Raw genomic sequence first — 24,029 nt, 5'->3', positions numbered from 1 at the left:
ATCATCATAATCATCATGACGATCGTCATCATAATCATCATGACGATCTCGAACATCATCATCATCATCGTCATAATCATCATGACGATCTCGAACATCATCATCATCATCATGATCTGATTCTTCGTGATTTTCATCTTCATCACTATCATATTTGTTATCACGTCCATTAGTATTTTTCTGCAAATTCTCACTGTTTTCTTTTCCTAGGAAGTCCTGCAGCACCTCTGTCTTCTTATTGGTGTAACAGTGGAACATGTAGACTGCAGCCAGAAACTCCTGGATGCTCAGATGAACAAAGCAGTAAACTGGTTTCTGGAAGATTCCAAACTCCTTTTTGAAGATCTCTGTACAAACTCCTGAGTACACCGAGGCCTCTGAAACATCCAGACCACACTGCTTCAAGTCTTCTTGGTAGAACATGATATTTCCTTTCTCCAGATGTTCAAATGCCAGCCTCCCCAGCTTCAGAAGAACTTCCCTGTCGGCCTCCGTCAGCACCTGTGGACTTGTCTCAACAAACAACTTCTCATGTCCCTTATGGTATTTGTTTTTCTTCCTCTTTGTCTGAACCAGCAGGAAGTGTGAGTACATGTCAGTCAGGGTCTTGGGCAGCTCTGCTTTCTCCTCTGTAGTCAACATGTGCTCCAGAACTGTAGCAGTGATCCAGCAGAACACTGGGATTCTACACATGATGTGGAGGCTCCTGGATGTCTTCATGTGGGAGATGATTCTGCTGGACAGATCTTCATCACTGAATCTCCTCCTGAAGTACTCCTCCTTCTGGGCATCAGTGAAGCCTCGTACTTCTGTTACCCTGTCAACACATTTAGGAGGAATCTGATTGGCTGCTGCAGGTCGGGAAGTTATCCAGATGAGAGCAGAGGGAAGCAGATTCCCCTGGATGAGATTTGTCAGCAGCTCACTGAATGATGACTTCTGTGTGACATTAGACACCAGCTTCATGTTGGTGAAATCCAACAAAAATCTGCTTTCATCCAGGCCATCAAAGATGAACAAAAGATTACACACAGTGAGCTGCTCTGCTGTGACGCTCTGTAATGTTGGATAGAAAACATGGATCAGCTCCAGAAGACTGTACTGCTCATCTCTGACCAAGTTCAGCTCCCTGAATGAAAGCACAACCACCACACTGATGTGTTGGTTCTCCAAGCCTTCTGCCCAGTCCAGACTGAACTTCTGCACTGAGAAGGTTTTTCCAACACCAGCGAAGCCATTTGTCAGAACCACTCTGATTGGTCTCTGTTTATCAGGCAAGGCTTTAAAGATGTCCTGGCACCTGATTGGAGTGTCATGGAGAGCATCCATTTTGGAAGCCGTCTCCAGCTGCCTCACCTCATGTTGGATATGAACCTCTTCACTCTGTCCCTCTGTGATGTAGAGGTCAGTGTAGATCTTGTTAAGGAGAGTTTTAGTTCCCGTTTCATCAGTTCCTTCAATCACATGTTGACACCGTGTCTTCAGACTGATTTTATGTTCATCTGAAACCTCCTGTAAACCAACATTTGCTGAAAGATAGAAATGTGATACTGTCATCTTTTCTGGAGCCATAACTCCTCTAAAATGACTTATTTTTTCTTTCCATAATTAAACAATTTTGTTAGAAAACATAAAATAAATACAATTTTCCTATCAGTCTCCAGGAGGTCTGCCAGTGTTTGTGTTACATGAAAACGCAGAAACAGCAGACTGAGCCTCAGCAGATGTAGCTGTAGCTGCATGTCCAAACCGATCACTGCCTCAGTTCCTTCATCACTACATTTTTGAAGACTGCATTGTTTAAGAAGCAGAAAATAGCCATCTGTTGTCATGGATTTCTGCTTTTAAAAATTACCAAAATCCAGGCTGACAGATAAAATTATTTCAAGATGAGAGCCAGGCGCCAGGACTGCCAAAATGAAATAAATAAATATATCATTAAATAATTAATTAAATGTGTCAATAATTAATTAAATGTGTCAATAATTAATTAAAATGTGAAACACATAAATAATTAATTAAAATGTGAAACACATAAATAATTAATTGTGTCAATAATTAATTAATTACATGTGTCATAACTATTTATTTAATTAATTAATTCCAATTTTAATTAATTATTGACACATTTAATTAATTATTTATGTATTTCACATTTTAATTAATTATTGACACATTTAATTAATTATTTAATGGTGTATTTAATTAATTCATTATGGCAGTCCTGGCGTTCCATACCATACCACTGTGCTGCTGTGGAGAAATGTTAATATTTCCATCAGGTTTTTAGAAATGAGTCCATCAGCAGACAAATGTTCAGTCTTACTTTGTACACAGCTGCTCTGATTAGCTGTCTGTAGTCCAGCTCTGGTTCTGGATCTTTTTCCACACTGAGGACAAGAGGAGTCTTCTGATGAAGCCAACTGGTCCCAGTATACGGAGATGCACTGTCTGCAGAACCAGTGTCCACAACTGGTAGAGACTGGATCCTTCAGGACGTCCTGACACACAGCACAGCAGGACAGCTGCTCCTCCTCACATACACCACTCCTTTTACTCTTTCTGTGAACACATTTCTTTATTAGTAAAACTATTTGCTCACTGTTTTTGAAAAAACAAACCATCCAGATTTGACATTATAATGCATTCTAACAGTCTTTAACTTTAACTTTTACTTTAACTAACACTTTCCTTTATTCTCACAGCATGGTGAGCTTTAGATGTAAATAAAATTAAAGAAATTTCTCATGGAAACAATATTCAAAACTTCAGATATTCAGCCTGAATTTATTTAATAAAACATAAAAACATTATCCTGGCTTCTCCCTCTGACACAATTTTCACACACAAACACAGTGGGAAGAAAATAAAATTGTATGTCTGGCATGAACAAATTACAAATCAAATTCTTGTGCAGGATAAGAACATCATTATGATCCAGAATCATGTCTGCTGTTTTTTTGTCTCCTCCCATCAGAGGAGTAGACCAAGTTGTGTGGTTTGTATTGTAAGCCACCATTTTTTTGCAAATAGCTAATTGTGAATATTACATTGTATATAATTGAGCGCCACAACAGTGAAAAGCTTTTTTTTTTTTTTGAACTTTTTTCTCCTTATTGATTAATGGCTTTGTTTAGAGATTTGTCTTCTGTTTGTTTTTATGTTTGGTTAGGTAACACTGGGCAATATTAGAGACTTTTGTTACTTGTTTTGGCATTTTTCTCACTACTGACCCTGATAAACTGCTGAATGGCCTTTTGATTTGCTGTGTTGCTGCCCTTTTCTTGGGTGTGGTTGGAGTTGGGAGTTGTGCATCATGTTATGTCCAGGTTACCCCTAGGACAGGAACTTAACATTAATGAGGCACATTCCCCGAAAAAGATGACTCATTCTAACGCTCTTTCACTGAGGTTTCTTGTGGGAAAGAGAAAAGAGAAAGAGGCAAAGCTGTCAATTTACTGGTCAATCTACTGATCAATTTCCAACTCCAACCTGTGGCCACAAAGCTGAAGGTAGGGACAGAAAGAAGAAGCTTGCAGAAGCATCGCCCAAAAAAGATGAATGCCCTATGGTGTTTCACAGTCTAGCCTTATGCCCCCTTTCCACTATCACCTACTTGGCTCAACTTCTCGACTCTACTCCACTGTGCTATGATAGTTTTCCATAACAACAACAACTGAGTAAAACATCAATGTGGGTGGGCTTATTATAGCAAGTCAAAGGAGCTTGCAAAGAAAAGTGTCTGGATGACTGAGAACCTTCACAGACTTATAGCAATGCAGCCCAAAAGTCCCATGATGTTCTTTGTATGTGACACAAACCTAAGACAACAATGGAGGACATCGAGGTGATGTATACCTGGTGTTAACTGATGGTAAATGTCTGCACCACGTCATTGCACTACAGTGTTGGTTTTATGTGTAACCATTTTCCTTGTTGCTGGGTTTAAAAAAAACTCAAAACAAAAAAAAAAATTGTAGGTTTGCTTGTTGTAAAAGAATCACTCACATGACATCAGGTTCTTACTTTGTGTCTGAAGATCCAAGTTCATTACTGAAGTACGGAGCTTCTTCTTTGGACCAGTCACTCTTCATAGACAAACAGCTGGATACCTGATATGCTTTTCTCTGACCTCTGCAAACGAGATATTTTTATTCATTTCACTTCAAAAACCAATTCATTACCTATTATGGAAGGTGTTTCTGTGAGTAAATATCAATGACTATGAAGGGATGGCTGCATGTTTCACAAGGCTAAAAACATAAGATTTTTCCTCAAAGTTAGATGGACAGGCTAGAGTTCATGGAACAGAAGAGCAGCAGGTAGTGCTGGTACTGCAGTCAAGTTGTTTCTTTTCCTCTTAACTCTTTCTCTGGTGAATAAAAACAGAATTATCTTTGCAAATTTCATCTACTTAATAAAACTGTGAATCACAATGCAGTCAGACATCAGTGGAACACATCATAGATGTTAAGCAATCTAAGCAGTATAGACTGCATATTTCCTGGTGGTGGTGCTCTGACTTGGTGTTGCCTCTCTCTCTTCCTGTCCCAATACACAGCAGAGATGTGAGTAGCTTATCTGTATGTTTCATTTAATTAAAAACTCTTGGAAGACATCTTATTCCATAACGTAATCTTGTGCTTTATCCAAAGACCAAACTCAATTGAATCACCTTCTAATGATATCTTAGTCTTAGCTTAGCTCATAGTCAACTCACTAGCAGCATGGCCTCTTCACATTCCTGCTCTGTGTGTAAAATGCTTGGTTATTCCTCAGCTTCTTTTAGTTAATACTGGTAGTTCTAATAAATGTAGCCCTTTTTCCAGCTCCTGAGGCCAGGACCAATGACTTGGAGACCCAGCTCAGAACCTTTGAAAAACACATGGCCAGCCAGGCCCCTGGGTAAAGGTGAAAAGGGAACATAGGGGCCAGAGTAGGAGACACTAAGAAACCCTCAAAGTGCTAGTTAAGAGTAAATTGTAGATCAGGTTCTCCTTAAATTGCTGGTGGTCTGAGTGGTGTCCAAAAAAACAATGTGAGCTTTGTAGATAATTGGGAAACTTTCTAGGGAAAGCCTCGTCTTGTTAGGAGAGACGGCATCCAGAGATAATTCGAAGCCAGCTGAGAGACAGCCAGTCAGCCAGTCTGTACAATCATCGTCATGGTTTTCTGAGTCTCCTTAGTTTATCAGTATCTGTTTCCCAGTTTAGTTTAGGTTCAGTTTAGTCACAGTGTTTCTGCTTTGTGTTGAGACCTGTCATCAGCCACAATAAAGGCTCGCTTTCAGTTTAAGTTTACTCCGGTCTACTCTCTTGTGTTCGCACCTGGGTCCACCACACACACCACCGCACGGTCTGTCCCCTCAGATCGTGACACTCTCCTGTAGCTTCGTCTTCCCGCCAGAGTGAAGTGCATTGAAGCCTTTGCCCCAATTTTATACAATCGTCAATAATAATAATAATAATAATAATAATAAAGTACTATCTGCTCAAATCCAGCTAAATGCAGTCAAACTGACTGGGGGGCAGAGCATTAAAAATAAAAGGGGAAACCCCAGCATCTGGTGATGTCCATGAGTTCAAGACTTCAGGCTGTCATTGTTTGCTGGCAAAGTATTAGAAATCAACATTTTATTTTCAGTTATTTAATTTGTCCAGTTACTTTAGAGCCCCTGAGATGAAGGGATTATGTTAGAAAAATTCCTTCGTTTCTCACATTTTCCTGCAATCTTTTCGTTAAATCCAATCATATCTATATTCTCTCTTCGTCTCTGCTGCTTTTGACCAGTTTGAATCTTGATTCATTCAAATTAGGCCTATTTCCAGGCTTGCTTTTCTTTCTCCTGGAGAAATTTGTTTAAAGTCAAATGATGTCCTTGAGGTTTAAGTCTGGTTTTAAGTCTCTTCGTAGAACAGAATCTGCCCCACTGACAGTTCTTATGACAACCTCCTGACTACAGATTCAGGGGTGGGATCTTAGTTCTCTTAGACTAAACAGCTGCTTTTGAATCAGCTGTTTCACAATCAATGAATCATAATATTCTAATATCACTATGTCGGGATTCATGCCACTACTTTGGAGGGGTTCAGATCATACCTGTCTCTGAGAACTTTTTGAGTTCATCTTTAAGATAAGGCCTCCTCCCGGTGGGACATGCCCGGAACACCTCACCCAGGAGGCACCCAGGGGGCATCCTTGTCAGATGCCCGAACCACCTCAGCTGGCTCCTTTTGATGTGGAGCAGCAGCGGCTCTACTCTGAGCCCCTCCCGGATGGCCGAACTTCTCACCCTATCTCTAAGGGAGAGGCCAGCCACCCTTCGGAGGAAGCTCAATTCCGCTGCTTGTATCCGCGATCTACTTCCCAGTCACTCAGATCAGCTGACTAACTGCTCTTGGATGTGTCATGGCATTGCCATACTGGGTTCAGGATTGTGGAATTCATTGCCATTTGAGATTGCCTCTTCACTGCCAATTTTTAAATCCCTCCTTAAAACCTACCTCTTCGGCTCGGTATTTGACTCAGTTTGACAAGCTAATGTTGTTCATTTATTTTACCTGTTTGTACTTTTGTTTTACTCATGTTTAACTGTATCTTATATTGTATTACTGCATTTTGCATTTTTATTTTATTGATTGTAGAGTTTATTTTACATTTGTTTTATTTATTTATTAAAAATATATTTTGATTTCTATTCTTTTTTCTTCCTTCACCACTTTGTTCAGTGGTTATTGCTTTTAAAGTGCTTTAAAATAATCTTGGCTTGGCTCTGCAGAAGATTATTACTCAGTTCTGAAATTAGTTCTTACCCTGTGTCTGAGGGTCCAAGTTCATCACTGAAGTATGGAGATTCTTCTTTAGACTTGTCACTGTTGATAGACACAGGTGACAGGTCTTGAGGTGCTATTTCTTGATTTCTGCAAACACAACCATGTTTTCATTCATTTCATGCCAAAAACTCAACAATTACCATTGAAAGGTCTTTCTGTGAGTGAATATCTGATTGTTACTCAGGAAAAGATGGTACACCAAAAGTGACTTAGGGTCACTCTCTAGTAAATGGATTTATTACAAAAAAAAACAAAACCCACAGGCAACAGTTTTTCTGTCATTACAAACAATCAATTGTCCCAAAAGGCATGTCCTTTTCATTAAGACAAAGAAGAAACTGTAAGAAAGGTAATGATGGTGGAAAACTCCATGAGATTTTATAGTTTACTATGCTTCACAGCAACATACGGACAATAAATGAGATTAAAGATCATTAGAAACTCTTGTAATAAAGTAAGTAACGGTATAAACGGTATACGGTAGCAACAATATGAATTTGGCCAACGGTAGAGATTTTGACTATACGGCTCTACCGTGACAGCGCATGTTGATGGTGTCATCAAACTGCGCCTGTTTTGGACAAAAGCATCACAGCAGCTGCGAGCAATATCATCTGCAAATTATGTTGGGCGACAGTATCACAAAGAGACGAAGCATGTTGCGAAATATGAGGAAAGCCAAAAACTGCGCTTCCTCCACTTCCGTACCATTGATTCATTAATGTTGAATTGGAAATTAAACGACATCCGAAAACAGTAAGAAATAATTTCATAGAGCAGGTAAAATAGTCTTACTATTTCCATATCATTGTATATCACTACATATTCCAGTGCGTGGTTTGAGCTATGAGCGTACGTGTTGCTAAATCTGATTGGTCATATGTGTTTATTTGGATATGAAAATTCTGGAAAAGAAATCGAGCTTTAACAAAAAAAAGCTTTGAAATTGAAGCTCTTGGGTTTTTTCGTAACACTGGGAAGTTGTGCTCACTAGTTACAATACAGCTAAAAGGAAAGAGGAATGCATTTCATGCTATTTGGATTGATCTTTCAAATGAAGGCGAGAATTCTGGTAGAAACAGTAAAGCTGTGTTCTTGTCTTTCCATCATTTACCTGGAAATTTATCAAATTATTGCTTAAATGCTAGGTTAATTCAAATTACATACAACAATAAAAATATTTGTAGGAAATATTTTAACATAAAGTTAACCATTAAGAACAAAAAAAATGAATAGAAATAATGAACATAAATCGTAAAGGAGTTAGCAGTAGTTCTCTTACCTTTTCTCTCCGGATCCAGGTTCAAAACTGAAGATCAGTAAATTTCCTTTGGACTGTTCACTCTTTATGGGCAGACTGCTAGACCCTGCAGACTCTGCTTTGTCTTTCTCTTCATCTACAGGAACACTCATCATGAATCTGAGAAGCAAACCACAAAGACTGACGTGAACTCAGAACAAAGCGCCAGTACAAGCAAGTCTGTTAAGTCAAACAAAAGGGAAGAAAATGAAGCGCCACACCCAAAATATATTGCTTTTATTTTGGTGCATCTCACTTCTCTTCCTTTTTGTACCTGTGTGGTTATGTAGGCTACGATTCATCATGCCTTTAAGTGAACCTCGTAAATTCAGTAAACTACACTACGCAGCAGCTGGATAGTGTAGTGAGAAGACCACACACCTTTGAAGCGGAAATCACAAATTCAATTCCCTCCCAGTATCCAGTAAGGCCAAACATCCACGCCCTGCAGGCTACGCCCGCAGTCTGCCCACTTCCCTAACTTAGAGGCTGACAAGACACCCACCTTGATTCAGCTTCACGTTTGCTTCTGTTGTCATGCGTACTTGTGATACTGATCCGATTCAAAGTACGCTCGAAGCTTCGAAGCGTGTGTCGGGTAATCGCAAGGGCGTAGATTTGGCATGGACGGAAGGGACATGTCCCCACCAATAATTTAAACTCTTCGAGTAAAGAAAAACAAACCCGATAGAAAAAACGATCTGTCAACGTCTCATTCACCCAGCGGTGCAGAAAGAGTTAAATTACGTCCGCTACTGGAGTCCTACGTCATGTGACAAATATGGCCAATGTGATTGGCTGTGCCTTTCAGGGAGCTCTGTTTAGTTTTAGCAGCGGCAAACCTGCGCTGCGAGGAGGAGAGGAGGATGGCAGCAAAGAGGAAGAACCTGGATATAAGAAAGTATTTTTCAAAGAAACCTGTAAGACACTTAAAGTCAAGTTCACTCATAAAATGTGTCCGTCATAATAACGTTACAGGCTATGCTAGGCTTTCACTTGGATGAGTGACGAAACGTTTCTCCAACTGAAAATGTCCAGATGAACAGAATCAACCTTTTGGGATTTACTTACCTGGATGATTAAGCACGCATCAAGACGTTATTTTATTAAACATTTTAAAATGTTAGCAGCACAAACAAGCATTTTTGCAGCACAAACCAGCACAAACGTTTGACATCAATTTTGTTTGATTCCATTAATATGGGGGGGCTGGTTGACCTCTAGAAATTTTTGTTAATATCTTTAAAATAATAACGGCACAAACAAAAATTTCTGCAGCACAAACCAGCACAAACGTAGCACAAACGTTTGATACCACTTTTGTTGGATTTGGGTAATGTGGGGGGGCTGGTTGACCTTTTGACCTTTACATTTTCATTAATATCTTTAAAACAGAAGCAGCACAAACGAAAATTTTAGCAGCACAAACGTAGCACAGTTGATTGACACCCATTTTGTTTGATTTAATTAATGTGGGGGGGCTGGTTGACCTCTGATGACCTCTAGAAATTTTTATTAATATCTTTAAAATGATAGCAGCACAAACGAAAATCTTTGCAGCACAAACCAGCACAAACGTAGCACAAACGTTTGATACCACTTTTGTTGGATTTGGGTAATGTGGGGGGGCTGGTTGACCTTTTCATTTTCATTAATATCTTTAAAACAGAAGCAGCACAAACGCTAATTTTACCTGCACAAATCAGCACAAACGTAGCACTAAAAAAGTAGACCATTTTGGCCCGTTTTGGAGCAGTCTGGGGGGATGGTGACCTTTGAATGACCTATAAAATAAAGTTTAATATCTCGGAAACCGTAGCAGCACAAACGCTAATTTTACCTGCACAAATCTGCACAAACGTAGCACTAACCGCTCCGCCTATTTGCCTTTACGTTTCAAGTGGGTGGGGGGTCAGCTTCACTCTGCTAGAGGGAGAGGGGAAGGGAGCGACATGCACACAATAACACATGGGCAGGCAGCCAGGCCAGAGGCGGAGCCAGACATTTGAAACACCCGGGGCTTAGCCCTAAAGGGTAGTATGCATGTGGTATTTTTTATTTATTTATTTTTTTTATAGGGGGGGTGTAGAAATGACTGAAAGATTAATAGGCTCTGTTTTGAGTTTTGTTATAAAAGAATGACTTCATATAGGGAAAAATATATATCACACATGCAGGACACCATAAACTAGTTTTTTTAATTAAGCAGCAAGGCAGAACAAAGTCAGGGCTGTATCAAGACACGAGGACTAAACCCCAATTCAACCAGACCCAGAACTGATCCAGAACTAAAACAGGACTACAACAGTTCAAAATCAGGACTACTTGGGATTTAACCAAGACAGAACCACAATCAGAACTAGATGATAGTAGCACTAAAAATCATCATAGACCTGCACTACACTTATTTTTTTTAATTCTACCAAAGTACAATATTTAGATTGAGAAAAGTTTATATAATTATTTAGCCTTGTTGTGCAAACGAGCCTGCATAACTTAATATAGAATTTGAAAAATAACAAACCTAAAAAGAAACACTAGGTACGAGATACATGAGGACCTATGATACGGTGATACTTTTGGTAAACGACCATTTGACTAACATGTGTGTCTCACCTGCTCTTGTTCATCTCTGTTCTGTCCTCATTCTCTCTCTCCCTCTCTGTTCCTCTCTCTCTCTCTTTGTGCTGACAATCATCAAATATACAGATATTTACAAACTCTTCAGATAAAAACACTTTTATAATTGTAACATCAAATCAGACTAAATGTTTATTTTTTTAGATAAATATAAAAAACATATTTGTTAACTTTAAGAGTAAAGAGAGAAACTATCTGTATTTCTTAATTGCAAATGGAACCAAATTGTATTCAAATTGAGCCACACTTATGGAGCTCCACAGTTCTTTTCCTGGTGGTTTGGTTGACATCTCTTGATTTTCCCATGTCACAGAAACAGGCTCTGTGTTTTGCCTTATATGCATCCACAGCTGTGCCACCAGTTTACTCACATGGACTCTACTAACCAATCAGAAGCTTCTTCAGCTCAGAATGGAATCGTCTGGAGTTTATTATTAATTAACAATAAACTTAGTGTATATGTACTCCTAAATTTGATCAAAGTGATAAAAAACAGAAAGCTCTCTCTTTATTCTGACATTTAACTAATTCAAAATATATTTCAATATTTATCTAAAACAAAAGTTTACTCTAAATTGATGTTGTACAGTAAAAATGTTTTATGTTTTCTCCCTAAAGTGTAAATATCTGGTTACAAATGTGAATATCCTGCTGTGTACTGAAATCCCTCTTGTTTTGCATAGAAATTACTGAACAACATACAAAGCATAATATATAAAATAACATTTACCTGAGTTTTTTCTTTGAAAGAAGCCTCTAATGCCCATTCTTATGTTTCAGTACATAACTGAAACCGATTTAGTCGGGGAGGGTAAGAACTGAAAATATGAAATAAACACAGTAGAGTAAGCTAAGACTCTCTAAAAAAATAGCATTTGTTCGGCTTTTCATTTCGCCATTTGTTGATTCACTTGAAGAGCAAGTAATGTAATATTGGTCAAGTGATCAGTTTGGTATCAATCTTTCGTGATGCACCGTCATATTTACATTATTTGTACGGTACCAATGATTTGTTTTGGTACCTGGTCAAACTTAAGCTCTCCTTAGTATGGCTGGCTCCGTCTCTCCAACAGCGCACTCACGGGCAGCAGCTGCCCCGCCCCCTCACTAAGTCGCTTAGTGCCTGAGCTCGGATCATACCAATATCAGGGGGGATTCACGCACAGTCGTAAATTCCCACAGTGTGCACTATGTGCTTCGAATATTGTGTGTACTTTTTGTTTTATACAGTTGTCAGCCAGGCATCTAACTATGAAAAAATTACACTCCAAAATACCCCGGGCTTCTGACAAAACAACCCGGGCTTAAGCCCAGTAAGCCACCCCCACGCTCCGCCCCTGAGCCAGGCGAGGGCTGATCGGACCATGACAGTTTTATTCATGCCATTAATTCATAAGTAATGCACTTTAAGTGGAGAGTGTCACCATGGTGACCAACAAAACAAAGCTTATCAATTGCATTTTAATCTAAACCAGGATCTTGTTTCCAAACATAACCTAGCAGCTTCAATGCCAAACTTTCACAAAGTCTTTTAAATGACCTCAGTTTTAATGAATCTATTTATTCAGTAGATTAATGGCATCAATGGGTTTATTATTATTATTTTATTATTATCATTTCACACAGATGACTGGATTTATTTCAGCTCTAACATGAGTTTAAATTAAAACATTTTCATAAAACCATACATATATGAACTTAAAATACCATAATCTATTAAAAACTGCATTAAAATCAGCCTCCACTTTCTGTAGAAAGGAAAACAGTAATTACAGCTACATCTTTGGAGGGATAGAGATTTTACAATATTCTTTTTTTTGTACAGGGTAACTATAAAATGAAGATTTCTGGGCTGCAGCTTCATAAGAATAATTTTGCCCTAAGGAAACCTGCAGGTAATCAGCTACAGCAACACAAATCCTTATTAATGTTCACAGCAGTTTAACTGCAGCTGTTCAACATGTGGAAGGTCCTCAGTTCATCCCCAAGCCTCCGAGGTTGTTTTTAAAAATAGTTATGTTTGTTTTAGACGTTGAGTCCACGCTGGGTTTTCTGTACAAATAATAATTTCTATACATTAAACACGGACACACAGGTGAGCTGCTTCCAGGAAGGAGTCAGGACTCGAGCTGAAGCAGGACAGGTGGGAGGGGGCTCAGATTAAGAGACTGAAAACAGCTCATCCCTGACAAATCATAAAGGGTGTTTGGCTGGAGCTCAGAGGTCAAAGGTCAACTGCTGCACCTTCACAATGCATAAGTCTGATCATTAATTAAACAGGAGTAGTTTGTTTATAACAAGGGTGTCGACTAGTGCCGACCTGTCACAAAGGTCCCTCCGAGTAGGTAGTAATGGAAAAGGGGCTTTAACGTCTGACACTGAAATCCTCACAAAGAGCTTAATGCAGTCATCATAAGCAGTTCATAGCAGTCCCAGTTTTTTATTTGCAGCTTTTCAGGAATTGAAGTCACTGAAGTGTCAGAGCTTGTGTGAGAAGCAGCTTTATGTACACCTGTGGAACGCTTCTTTATTATTTCTTCATAAATCAAACACACAGATGATTTAATGATGATGCGTCTTTGTGCAGTTAAAGCGGTTTGTGTGATGCCCGGACCTCCCGTGAAAGCAGCTCTGAGTGAACCAGCCAATCAGATCCATCAGCAAAAGAGAAGGAAACAGCGATAATGATGAACATAAAGATCCTTTGATGACGTGTTTGTGTTTCCTGTTACAGTAACACTTGTTCATCTGTTGCTCTCCTATACTTTCTTTTAAATAAATGAGAAAAAGTCCATTTAGTTTTATTTCCTAAATCTTAGAGTTATTCACATTCCTGCAGTGACATCAAAAAGCTTCACTTTGGTACAACATCATGTTAATGTGAAACACGGAGAGACTGCAAGAACATCTGGAACATCTGCACCAAACTGTTATACCAAGAATATTTTCTACATATTTCAGACATGAAGCAAACCTTTATTTTTATTTCTTGCACGTTCATGGATGGATGGACGTGTTTAAACTCGTTCAATGTCCGACGTCTTCTATTCAAATATGAACTATGAACAACACTTAATCGTCTGTAAATGGTTTGATGCACACTGAGGCCACCTACAGGGCAGATCGGAAACAGCAAGGATCTAAACTCATGAGATGTTAGTGAGTGAGAGGATAGGAAAAACGGACTTAAGATGGCTCTAAGTGATAAAGGCTGATCTACAACTGAAGATAAATCCACCGATTATTTGTAAAGTTCATGAATCCTATGATGAAAGCTTTATTTCAGTAAATGTTTCTTCAAAGCTCATTTCAACATATTGAAGTCACGAATAAAAGTGTAGAGTGAGAGTGGATCACATGATGTTTAAAGTGTGTCTTGTGACATGTTAAGTTTTATCACAATGTCTAGATATGTGCCCCTTAACACATGCTACTTCCAGTAGGGAAGCTCCTGCAGAGCGCTTCGTTTCTGGTGTGATACTCGCACCTTGTTTATGGCAGGGTTTTCCAAAACAGGTCAACCAAATAGATGAATTAAGCAGTGATTTACATTTCTCAAGATGTCCTGGGCATTTACCAAATATATCTGCAGATGATGTTCATCGACTTGCCTGTGATTTAATTAATATATTGATTTGTGTCATTTATACATGAATATAAACTGAATGTCATCTTATAGCAATAAATTAGTTAAATAATGAGTTAATCCATGATGTTCTCCTTTATAGAGGACAGAAAAAATTTTTTTGGAGTGGCTCAAATAATTTGTGGCATCTTATTGAATGCATAACAGCTGATTGTTCTGTAAATATTTTGAAATGGTTATTTAAAAAAGGGGTAAAAGGTAAATTTATGCAAATAACATTGTTGTTTGCAAAACTTGTGGATAGGATTTTAAAATTGACAATTTATATTTGCATTTAAAGTTATGAAATATGATTCATTAAACATGTTTGTGGTTATTACAGTAAAAATATAACTTCTTCTACTCTGATTTTATGTTTTTTGTCTGATTTTAGATCGTGTTAATACAGTATGTCAAATGAAAACATAACTGTAAATTACTAGAGTAAAAAGTTTAGAAGCAAAGACTGTGACAGTTTTGACAAAAATCTGGTTCAGATTTGTTGTACAGGAGTAGCTGGTATCTTCTTTATTGATAACAAACTGTGGAAACATCATTGTACTGTATCCATGTTAGTGTTTAAAGTCCAACATCTCCCTCTAGTGGCCATATATGAACATGTGTGGGGATGGTGTTGATGTAAAATGTGAATCAAAGTGTTCCAGTCAGTCATCAGTGTGTCTCTGCACAGCTGTAATTAAAATGTGTTCAGAGGGCCTCAGTGTCTGAATGGTTCCAGTTCAGCTCCATAACAAATTCAAATTTTATTTGTCACGTACACAGTCATACACAGTATGATATGCAGTGAAATGCTTAGACAACTGCTCGTGACCTAAAGAAAAAAAGAAAAGGCTATGAATAAGATAGGAAATAAATATGAAAATTAAAAAGGGTAAATTTAACTAGGAAGGAATAAAATAAAATATATAAATTAAAGTTGAAAAATAAAATAACTGTACAACAAAATACACAATACACAGTATAGAACTGTATAAGAATGTATGAAGAGATATAAATATATATACACAATAACAACAAGTATTAACTGGAAATGAAGAAATGAAGAATTTAATGACCAGCAGTGTCCCTGGTTTGATTCCTGTGTTTCAGCTCATATCTGCCTCTCTCACTGAGGGGGGTGTAAACACACACACACACACACACTGATCACCTCGGTGTTTGAACCAATAGAAAGCTGGTGCTCAGAGGAAGAGGGCGGGCTTCACTTGGTGTCAGTGACAGAAATGGAAAAAAAGCTCAAATGAGTGAGAAGGACGATGAAGGAAACATCTGTGCTGTGTCTGCTCTGTAAGTAGAATCTCTGTGTTTGTTTGAATTCTTGTACTTTGACTGTCTGCTCTCCTGATAACTGATGATGGAGGAGAAGACATGAAAAACAAATCAGGCTGAATTCAAGTTCAAAACACCACGAGGACCAACTGCAGGTCTGAACTGACTCTTTATCTTTGCTCAGGAGTCGAGGAGACACAGCAGGCAGTGAAAAGATCAAATCATTCACTCATTATATCAACACAGCTGCACAGTGGACATATGAGTTTATTGTGTTATTTAAATGCAGTGGGTATTTTATATATACTCAGAGTCTCTGCTCATGATCATTGTGATCACATTAAAAGCTGCTTCTTAGATAAAAAGTAAAAGATTTCAAACTGTCTGATACATTTACATCAGTAACAAACAGAAGAAACGTCTGTTTTTTTCCCGCCTGTCCTGTTTGGCTCTTTTGCCATCAGAATTATTGTCTAAAGGCAAAGAAAGATGCCCAACGGATTTACTTTACCAAATGGACCATCCCAGCCTTGCTGTATTGGTCTATTTGATTCACCTTTGCTTTTATTGTTTATTTTAATTTTAATTTTATTCAAAAACAAAAAAAAGAGAGCAACATAATAAACAACATCATCACAATGATATATGGGAATATGACAGTAAATACTAAATATTGAATATTATTGTGCAGCACATAAGATCAACAGAACACAGTGTGCTTTGAGGTAGGAGCCAAAAAGGGTGTAGTTTGTGTGTGTGAGCACCCGTGTGTACACCTGTGAGCATGGACGCGCTTGTTTTTAAAAGGTTCCTTCATGTAATGATCTGCTAGAGGGTGTGGGGGGGCCACAGCCCCGTAGAAGAAAAGTCTTCTGGAAAAGAGTTGATGTTGTGTAAAATCATAATACAAAGAAAACGGCAAGATTTATTTATCATATGTAACAGTGCAGGTGTCACAGAGGTGCAGTGTTAGTGTCTGTAAGTTTCCTCCACAGTACAAGGGCTTAGCTGGTGATTCTAAACTGGCTGTAGGTGTGACTGTTAGTCTGTGATGGATTGATGGCCTGTAGTTACTGTGTGACAGGGATGCAAACTCATTTTACATGAAGAGTCACATCACAAGTTACGAGAGATATCTTACTATAAGATCTTTAGTGCAGCTTCAACAGCAAATCTCGGTTTTTCTACCTGACAAATGTGAGAAAATATAGAAGAAATGCAGGTGATTCACTGCCCAGACTGTTCTGTATTGATATTAGATATTGATATTACATTATTTTTGTTGATTGGTGAAAATGTTTTATTTTCTTGAGTAGGCAGTGAACAGCAGGAATGTTTTTTTTCCTTTAATTGATTATCTGTTAATTAAATACTTTGGAGTAGTATTGTTCTGTCCTTATTGTGCGTCCCTTTGCCCAACTTGACGGACAGCTAGCGGTTTCAATGAACATTGGAGGTGGAAGTAAGTTTAAGGCTTTTTACTTCGTCAGTAGTAGTGATTGACATCCTTTTCTAAATGTTACAAGATGTCTTTTCCTTTAACTCACACTTCTAGGATATGAACTATACTGTTATATAGTATGTGTAATCAACAGCAACTCAGTATTGATCACAATACAACTTAGTGAGTTTAGCTTCCTCAAAGATAAACATAACAGATGAAATAACTGGTTTCTAATCAAATCTCTGTAAATGCACCAAATAAACTTGTAAACATGTTGCACATTAATACTCACAAGCAATAACTCTCCAAGGCAGAAATGTATTAAAGAGCATCTAAGGCAACAAACAGCATATTCTGAAGGGCTAACGAGCGACCAGCTTCCTGTTTCCTCTACCCACAGGAACACAGAAAAACCCCACCAAAATATAAGCTTGTCAGTATTCCTGCTATGACCAGCAGAGTGTGCTGAAGAGAAAGAACCTATGCATGTCATAACAAGTATGAATGTCTATGGTGATATCAGCAGGAAAAGTTGGAAAACATAAAATACAGTTCAAAGTCGAAAGATTTATGTCCTGCTTCACATTTTTCAAAGCTGTCAAGCAGGCCAGATTGGTCACAGTTTGAGGACCTGTGCCAGAAGCACCTGCTGACAGCTGGGATAAGCTCAAACTCAAACTCTCTCTCTGCCTCAAGTCAGATAGAATGGATAAAGAGATCTTCAACCAAATATTTTTAAACATTTTGCTGGCTTTAAATTGAAAATGAGCAGATATTTCAGAGAGTTATGAGTGTTTGTGTGTTTGTCAGCTGTTTGTGTGGAGTTGTTCTTTATCTTCAGCTCAAATCAACCTGAGTGTCATTTCTCTTTAGTTCTGATCTCACTGCTGAGCTGCACAACAAACCAAGGTCAGTAACCTTCTTCTGTCACAGTTTAAACCTGAGAAATGCTCACTGATATGACCTGATTGGGTTCATGTTTCACAATGTAAAGTCTAACAAATAATCAATCTTTATTGTAACCCTCACAGCTCGTCTGACTGTGAGTCCCAGCAGCTCTCAGTTCTTTGAAGGAGACTTTGTGTCTCTGAGCTGTGAGGAGGACGACAGCTCTGCTGGATGGACTCTGAGGAGGAACACAAGCAAACCAAACATCACTCAGTGTGGAGATGGGTGGGGAAAACCAGCTGGTTCTTCATGTAACATCAGATACATGTACCCACTGGACAGTGGAGTTTACTGGTGTGAGTCCAATCAGAGTACCATCAGTAACATGGTTAACCTGACAGTCGCTGGTAAGCTGAGTGTGTGGAGTTAGTGTTGATGAAGCTGTGTGTAAATGGATGAAATGCTGTAGTTTGTCTCTGTGTTGAGGTGGATCAGTGATCCTGCAGAGTCCTGTCCTCCCTGTGATGGAGGGAGATGACGTCACTCTGCTCTGTAAAACAAAGACCACTCCCTCCAACCTCCCAGCTGCTTTCTATAAAGATGGCTCCCTCATCAGGAAGCAGCCTACAGGTCACATGACCATCCAGCATGTTTCCAGGTCTGATGAAGGCCTCTACAAGTGTGACATCAGCGGTCATGGAGAGTCTCCATCCAGCTGGATCACTGTCACAGGTGACACACTCACCTGTCTGTGTTTCTGCAGCTTTCAACATTCACAATGTGACGACAACTTAATGACTGTGTTTGCTTTATTTTAGGGGAACACACCACCACACCTCCACCTACATCCACACCTCCACCTGGTTCCACCTCCATCACTCTTCCTCCATCACTCTCTCCTCCTGTTCTCTCTCTGTTGTCATTTGTTGGATCAGTCTGTGTTGTGGTTCTACTGGTGTTACTGGTTCTGCTGGTGAGACGATGTGTTCACAGGAAACCTGAAGGTGAGACTCAGACTTCCTGATCTTTCATGTCTGAGTTTGTTTAGTAGAATAAAGTTCACATTCATTATGATCTTAGTAACATCTTTGTTAAATGTAATCTCTGTTTAGATATTTAATTTATATTATTCTTCATTTTGGAAAATTTCAGCAGATCAAGAAGAAGCTGGAAAAGATGACATCATCACTCATGTCGTGTACAATATTATCAAGCTATCACATCGTCCACAGCCAGTCAGACCAAGCAGATTCTGATACTCAACTGGTTAGATTTGCTTTTCATTGAATTTTTGTGAATCTTTATATTGTGGGAACTAGGAATGAAAATATTGTTCAAACAAGAAACATGAAAATGTGCATCATCAGAATAATGATGAACACATTTTCTCTTCAAACATTTCAGACTGAGTTTAGTATGATCTTGATCTTCATGTAGATCGTTCTGTCTCTGATAAGATGGATTATCAGGACATTACTGAGCATGTGAGGGATGGCATGAGTGCTTGAGGCAACTGTTGGTGTGATTTGGTGCTGTGTAAATAAAATTGAATTGAATTGATCAGCAATGTATAAATGTGGATTGTAATAGTAAAACATTACATTTAAATAAGTGTGGTCACATGTGTGTTTAACTCTGTACTTACTGAGTGTTGTTCACTGTGAGCTGGACTGTGTGTTTGTGGTCTGTGGTTGAAGCTAACAGCTCTGCAGTCGTCCAGCATCCTGTTTCTGATAGAAAGAAAAACTTCAGCTGCAGCTGTTTCAACACAGAGCTGCTCATTTAAACACAGGAAGGAACGTGGAGACATCATCTGGAAAAGCAGTTCAATAAACTCTAAAAACAGACCATCAGTTCATTCAAAGTGAATTAAAGTTAATTACATCAGGAACTTATCCCAATGTTGTTCACTGCTTTTATTTAAAAATTACCTTTTGGCTTTTTCATTTTCATGTGACTCCAACATTTAATTTTTTTTCAGGCCTCATTCTAAATCTGAAATAATCTATTATTTTCTGAGACTTGACATGTTGAAAAATTAGATTTTAGTTTAACTACAGTCTGAAGTCTGAAGCTGATGAGACTGCAGGGTGTTCTGGTTGGTCTAATAATAGTGTTCATGCTGTGAGAACATGTTTGCTTCCTGCTCTGTGGTGAAGTGTGTCAGTCTGCATTAGAAGAAGATGCAGCTCTGTGGTCAGTCTGTGTTTCACAGCAGAGGTGTGAAAATGAGAAAACTGTAAAAAGCTGCTGTGGTTTATTAAAATAATCTCTTCATGAAGCTGCATTAAAAAATCATCTGCAGTAATTTAAATGTTTTATTCTGCAGAGCGTGAACCAGCTGAAGACGTCAGTTATGGATAAACAAAGAGGCCCAGGCACAGCTGCTCTTTATCTTTGACTGTGGACAGAGACAAGCTAGCTGCTCACCCTGTTTACAGCCATCATGCTAAGCTAGGCTAACCAAACCACACCATGAATCAACTCACAACTCAGGCATATGAAGGATAAACCACTTCAAGCTGCACAGAGCTGAGCAGGACAGAAACAGACTTAAAACATTTGATGGAAATCTGTGTGACAAAGTGGTTAGGCATGAAGTCATTTACTTAACCATACTGATGATTTATTTTCTTGTTATTTTACAGTCACCCATAATGCTTTAATTTAGACATTGCTGGTCTAACTTTGCTTAACAAACACTATCCCGGGTTTGTTTGTGGTAGCAGTAGTTACATCCATTACATCCATGTGTATGTTTTTTAAAGCAAACACTACTAATCATTTGAATTTTCTTCTGTTTGCAGGCAAATGTCCGGTTAAATTATGTGTCTTTATTTTGTTTTGGTTATACTTACCATGTTTGTCCATGTTTTTTATTCAGGTCCTATATTTAAGACAGGTATATGGGAAGGGCCGCCCCAGTACTTCCTGTTTATGTAGGGTCATGAGGTCAATGATTGCATCATTGGGTTAGGGCAGGGGTCGGCAACCTGCGGCTCCGGAGCCTCATGCGGCTCTTTAGTCCTTATAGTCCTCCGTGTGGTTTGAGAAAATAAATTAAAACTATTTAGCTGGAGTGTATTTTATTGATGTTAGTTCTTTTTTAACTTGTAGTTATAAATTGGAAGATTATTGTGATATGGAAATATAAAAATAAAATTATATTCTATTATTTTTTCATCGCTCAAAATAAGCGTCACACTTGCGGAACCCGGTGTACCCGCCGAAACGCCATGCATTTATCGAGACTTTCGACCCCAGGTAGGCCAATTATGGATCTTCGGATCCACATTATGTCAGCAGCTGTTCTCCACCGTGAACTATGTTAAAAACAAACCCCACTCACGCCTCACAGACGACAGCTTACAGTCCTGTGTAAAGATGAAAGTGACTTCGTACAGCCTGCAAGTCGTAAATCGTACAGATTTGCAGACGCTGTCCGCAGAGGTTCAGGAGCAGAAATCCCATTGTAAACATATCACGGCAGTAGTGATGGGATTTCCGGCTCTTTTTAGATCACCGGCTCTTTCGGCTTGCCTCACTAAAAAGAGCCGGCTCTTTCGGCTCCGAACCGGCTCTTCAGGTTGTTTTGTTGCTTTAATTAATTTATTATTAACAATAATATAAAATTCTGCACAAAAGGAATTACTAACGTAAAAAAAAGTGGTTATATATGTTTATATATAAATATATGCGGTGGCCCCTAGAGACAAAACACGTACAAACTCCAAAACTCATTTCTAGCATGAACTGAACTTCCAAAGCAAAGCTACTAGATCACTTAAATTACACAATTGAAAGCATGAAAGCATATGTGTATTGTTTGTGTATTTATACACAAGCACTCATATATATATTCAAACAATTTAAAAACAAAGTTCATTTACCTGTTACTACCACACACCAAATCCGGTCGTTGGTACTTGCTGGCTTGTGTAGCCACTAGGTAACAAACAACCCGTTCTCACTCCCAAAGCGTAACATTTTACGCTAGGTGACAAATCGTCACCATATTACGTTTTCGGCTACCCACCACGTTCCTAAATGACGACCTCGGAAAAAGAGGAAATATGAGAACCGTCTGGACTGAACCTACACATGTTCGCTCTTTTTCTTCAAATCGCTTAGAAACACGCTATTTAACATCATTAAAGTCCTGGTTAAGGTCAGGAATAAGGTTATGGTCAGGGCTAGGGATAAGGTTAGGTTTAGGGCTGGAATACAGGGCTGGAACGTCTACTACCGCGGGAGCGTCATTGCACTGGATTCCAGCCATAACCCGCCGCGTACCATAAGAACGCCGAAGGTCTCCTTTCGCGTTCCTCAGGAATGCCGCGGGACGTGACAAAACGTCGACATGTTACGCCTCGGGAGTGAGAACGCTCTGTAACAAAAGTTCAACACTGCCCCTAGCATCCTGGAGCACTTCTGTTGTCTTTTGTACGTGTTTTGAGTTTTTATGTGCTTCTGAGTTTTTACGTGTTTTTACGTGTTTTGGAGTTTGTGCGTGCTTCAGGGTTTGTACTTGATTTGAAGTTTGTATGTGCTTTGTCTGTAGGGGCCACCGTAAATATACTTTTATTTATTCACTCCACATAAAATGTAATAAATAAATCATATAATACAAAAATCAACTATTCACATTTCAACTTTTAACTAATTAAATTTTCAGCTTTTTCCTTTTACAAATTTAAAGTGAAACAACACAAAACACTGCAAACCACAACACAATTAAATATAAATTAAAATATGAAAACAAAAACAACATGCATATTCTGTGTCATATGAGCCTGCATGAATAAACTTTATGAATCCTTTATCATCCGCAACTGAAAATAGTTGTGGATGATTACTATACCTTTCTAATGTGACGTTGTTGTCCCTGGCTCTCTTTCTCTCTCTTTCCCCTCCTGCTCTGTTCCTGTGCTGAGTGTAACTACCGCCCCTCCCCCCTCTGCCCAGCGTAAAGCACACGGCTCGCCTGCGGAGTGAAGCGGAAAAAAAGTGCGAGAGAGAGGGTGAGAGAAAGAAAAAGAAAAAAACCCACGTGACGGCTCGCGATAAGGCTCGCGTCGTTCACGTCAAAGAGGCGGATCTAAGAGCCATTTCGTTCGCGAACGACCCATCACTACACGGCAGACCTGACAATGTTTGCATGAACAGGCTTTTCAGCATCTCTTTATTGACCACTTTTCACACACGGTTGCTGTACGCATACAGCTGGTGTTAAAGCTCACAGCTCGACACACACCAACACAACAGCATAAATAGCACAGATGTTAAGGCGGCAAAGCATGATTACGGGTGCCGCTAAGGTGTGTCCGCCTCCCCTGCAGCCCCGCCACACACATTAACCAGGTAAAATACATATTTAGGCAGAATTTTGCAAATATCTATTTTTCATCTTTTAGCAGCATAGTGCTTTTTTCCAGTTATTTTTTAAAAGTCAGGTCAACTCTACACTGCAGCATCTGGACTCCCCAGGAACCTACGCCAGGATCCTGTTTGTGGACTTCAGCTCTGCCTTCAACACCATCCTTCCAGACCATCTCCAAGGCAAGCTTTCCCAGATGAATGTGCCTGATCCCATCTGCCGGTGGATCACTGACTTCCTGACGGACAGGAAGCAGCATGTGAGGCTGGGAAAGAATGTCTCGGACTCCTGGACCATCAGCACCGGCTCCCCTCAGGGCTGTGTTCTTTCTCCTCTGCTCTTCTCCCTGTACACCAACTGCTGCACCTCCACCCATCAGTCTGTCAAGCTAATCAAGTTTGCAGATGACACCACCGTTATTGGACTCATCTCGGACGGGGATGAGTCTGCCTACAGGAGGGAGGTTGAACGTCTGGTGTCCTGGTGCAGCCACAACAACCTGGTGCTGATTGTCCAGAAGACAGAGAGTACTGGATGTTTGCAAAGATGATGGTCTGGTTCGGAAAGCCAGAATACAACTAGGAAATAGAAAACTATCAGAAGAGGGTGAAAGGCTCAATAAACCATCCACT

The 24,029-nt window shown here is 39.2% G+C and overlaps 1 protein-coding gene and 2 long non-coding RNA genes across 3 annotated transcripts; 2 read left to right on the top strand and 1 right to left on the bottom strand.

Moving 5' to 3' along the window:
* Window positions 1-21: 21 nt before the first annotated feature.
* Window positions 22-8,826, bottom strand: LOC120743940 (protein NLRC3-like; the record flags this gene model as incomplete). Its single annotated transcript, XM_040048365.1, has 6 exons — window positions 8,639-8,826; window positions 8,116-8,253; window positions 6,813-6,872; window positions 4,027-4,134; window positions 2,327-2,562; window positions 22-1,529 (listed from the first exon to the last, which is right to left on the bottom strand). Coding segments are annotated over exons 2-6 (2,046 nt in total), but the record flags the coding sequence as incomplete, so codon positions are not given.
* Window positions 8,827-12,439: 3,613 nt separating this feature from the next.
* Window positions 12,440-13,565, top strand: LOC120740501. Its single transcript, XR_005697492.1, has 2 exons — window positions 12,440-12,668; window positions 13,361-13,565. It is a non-coding gene; the product is annotated as an uncharacterized LOC120740501 (long non-coding RNA).
* A 5,140-nt stretch (window positions 13,566-18,705) lies between these two features.
* On the top strand, window positions 18,706-20,722 carry LOC120739552. The gene is made up of 3 exons (XR_005697282.1): window positions 18,706-18,752; window positions 18,839-19,024; window positions 19,173-20,722. It is a non-coding gene; the product is annotated as an uncharacterized LOC120739552 (long non-coding RNA).
* Window positions 20,723-24,029: the final 3,307 nt, after the last annotated feature.

Source organism: Simochromis diagramma, unplaced genomic scaffold (genome assembly GCF_900408965.1).
Source record: "Simochromis diagramma unplaced genomic scaffold, fSimDia1.1 OVJJ01000393.1, whole genome shotgun sequence".
Taxonomy (NCBI): domain Eukaryota; kingdom Metazoa; phylum Chordata; class Actinopteri; order Cichliformes; family Cichlidae; genus Simochromis; species Simochromis diagramma.
Note: the sequence above shows the minus strand (reverse complement) of the source record. Positions and strands in the feature narration are given on the sequence as shown.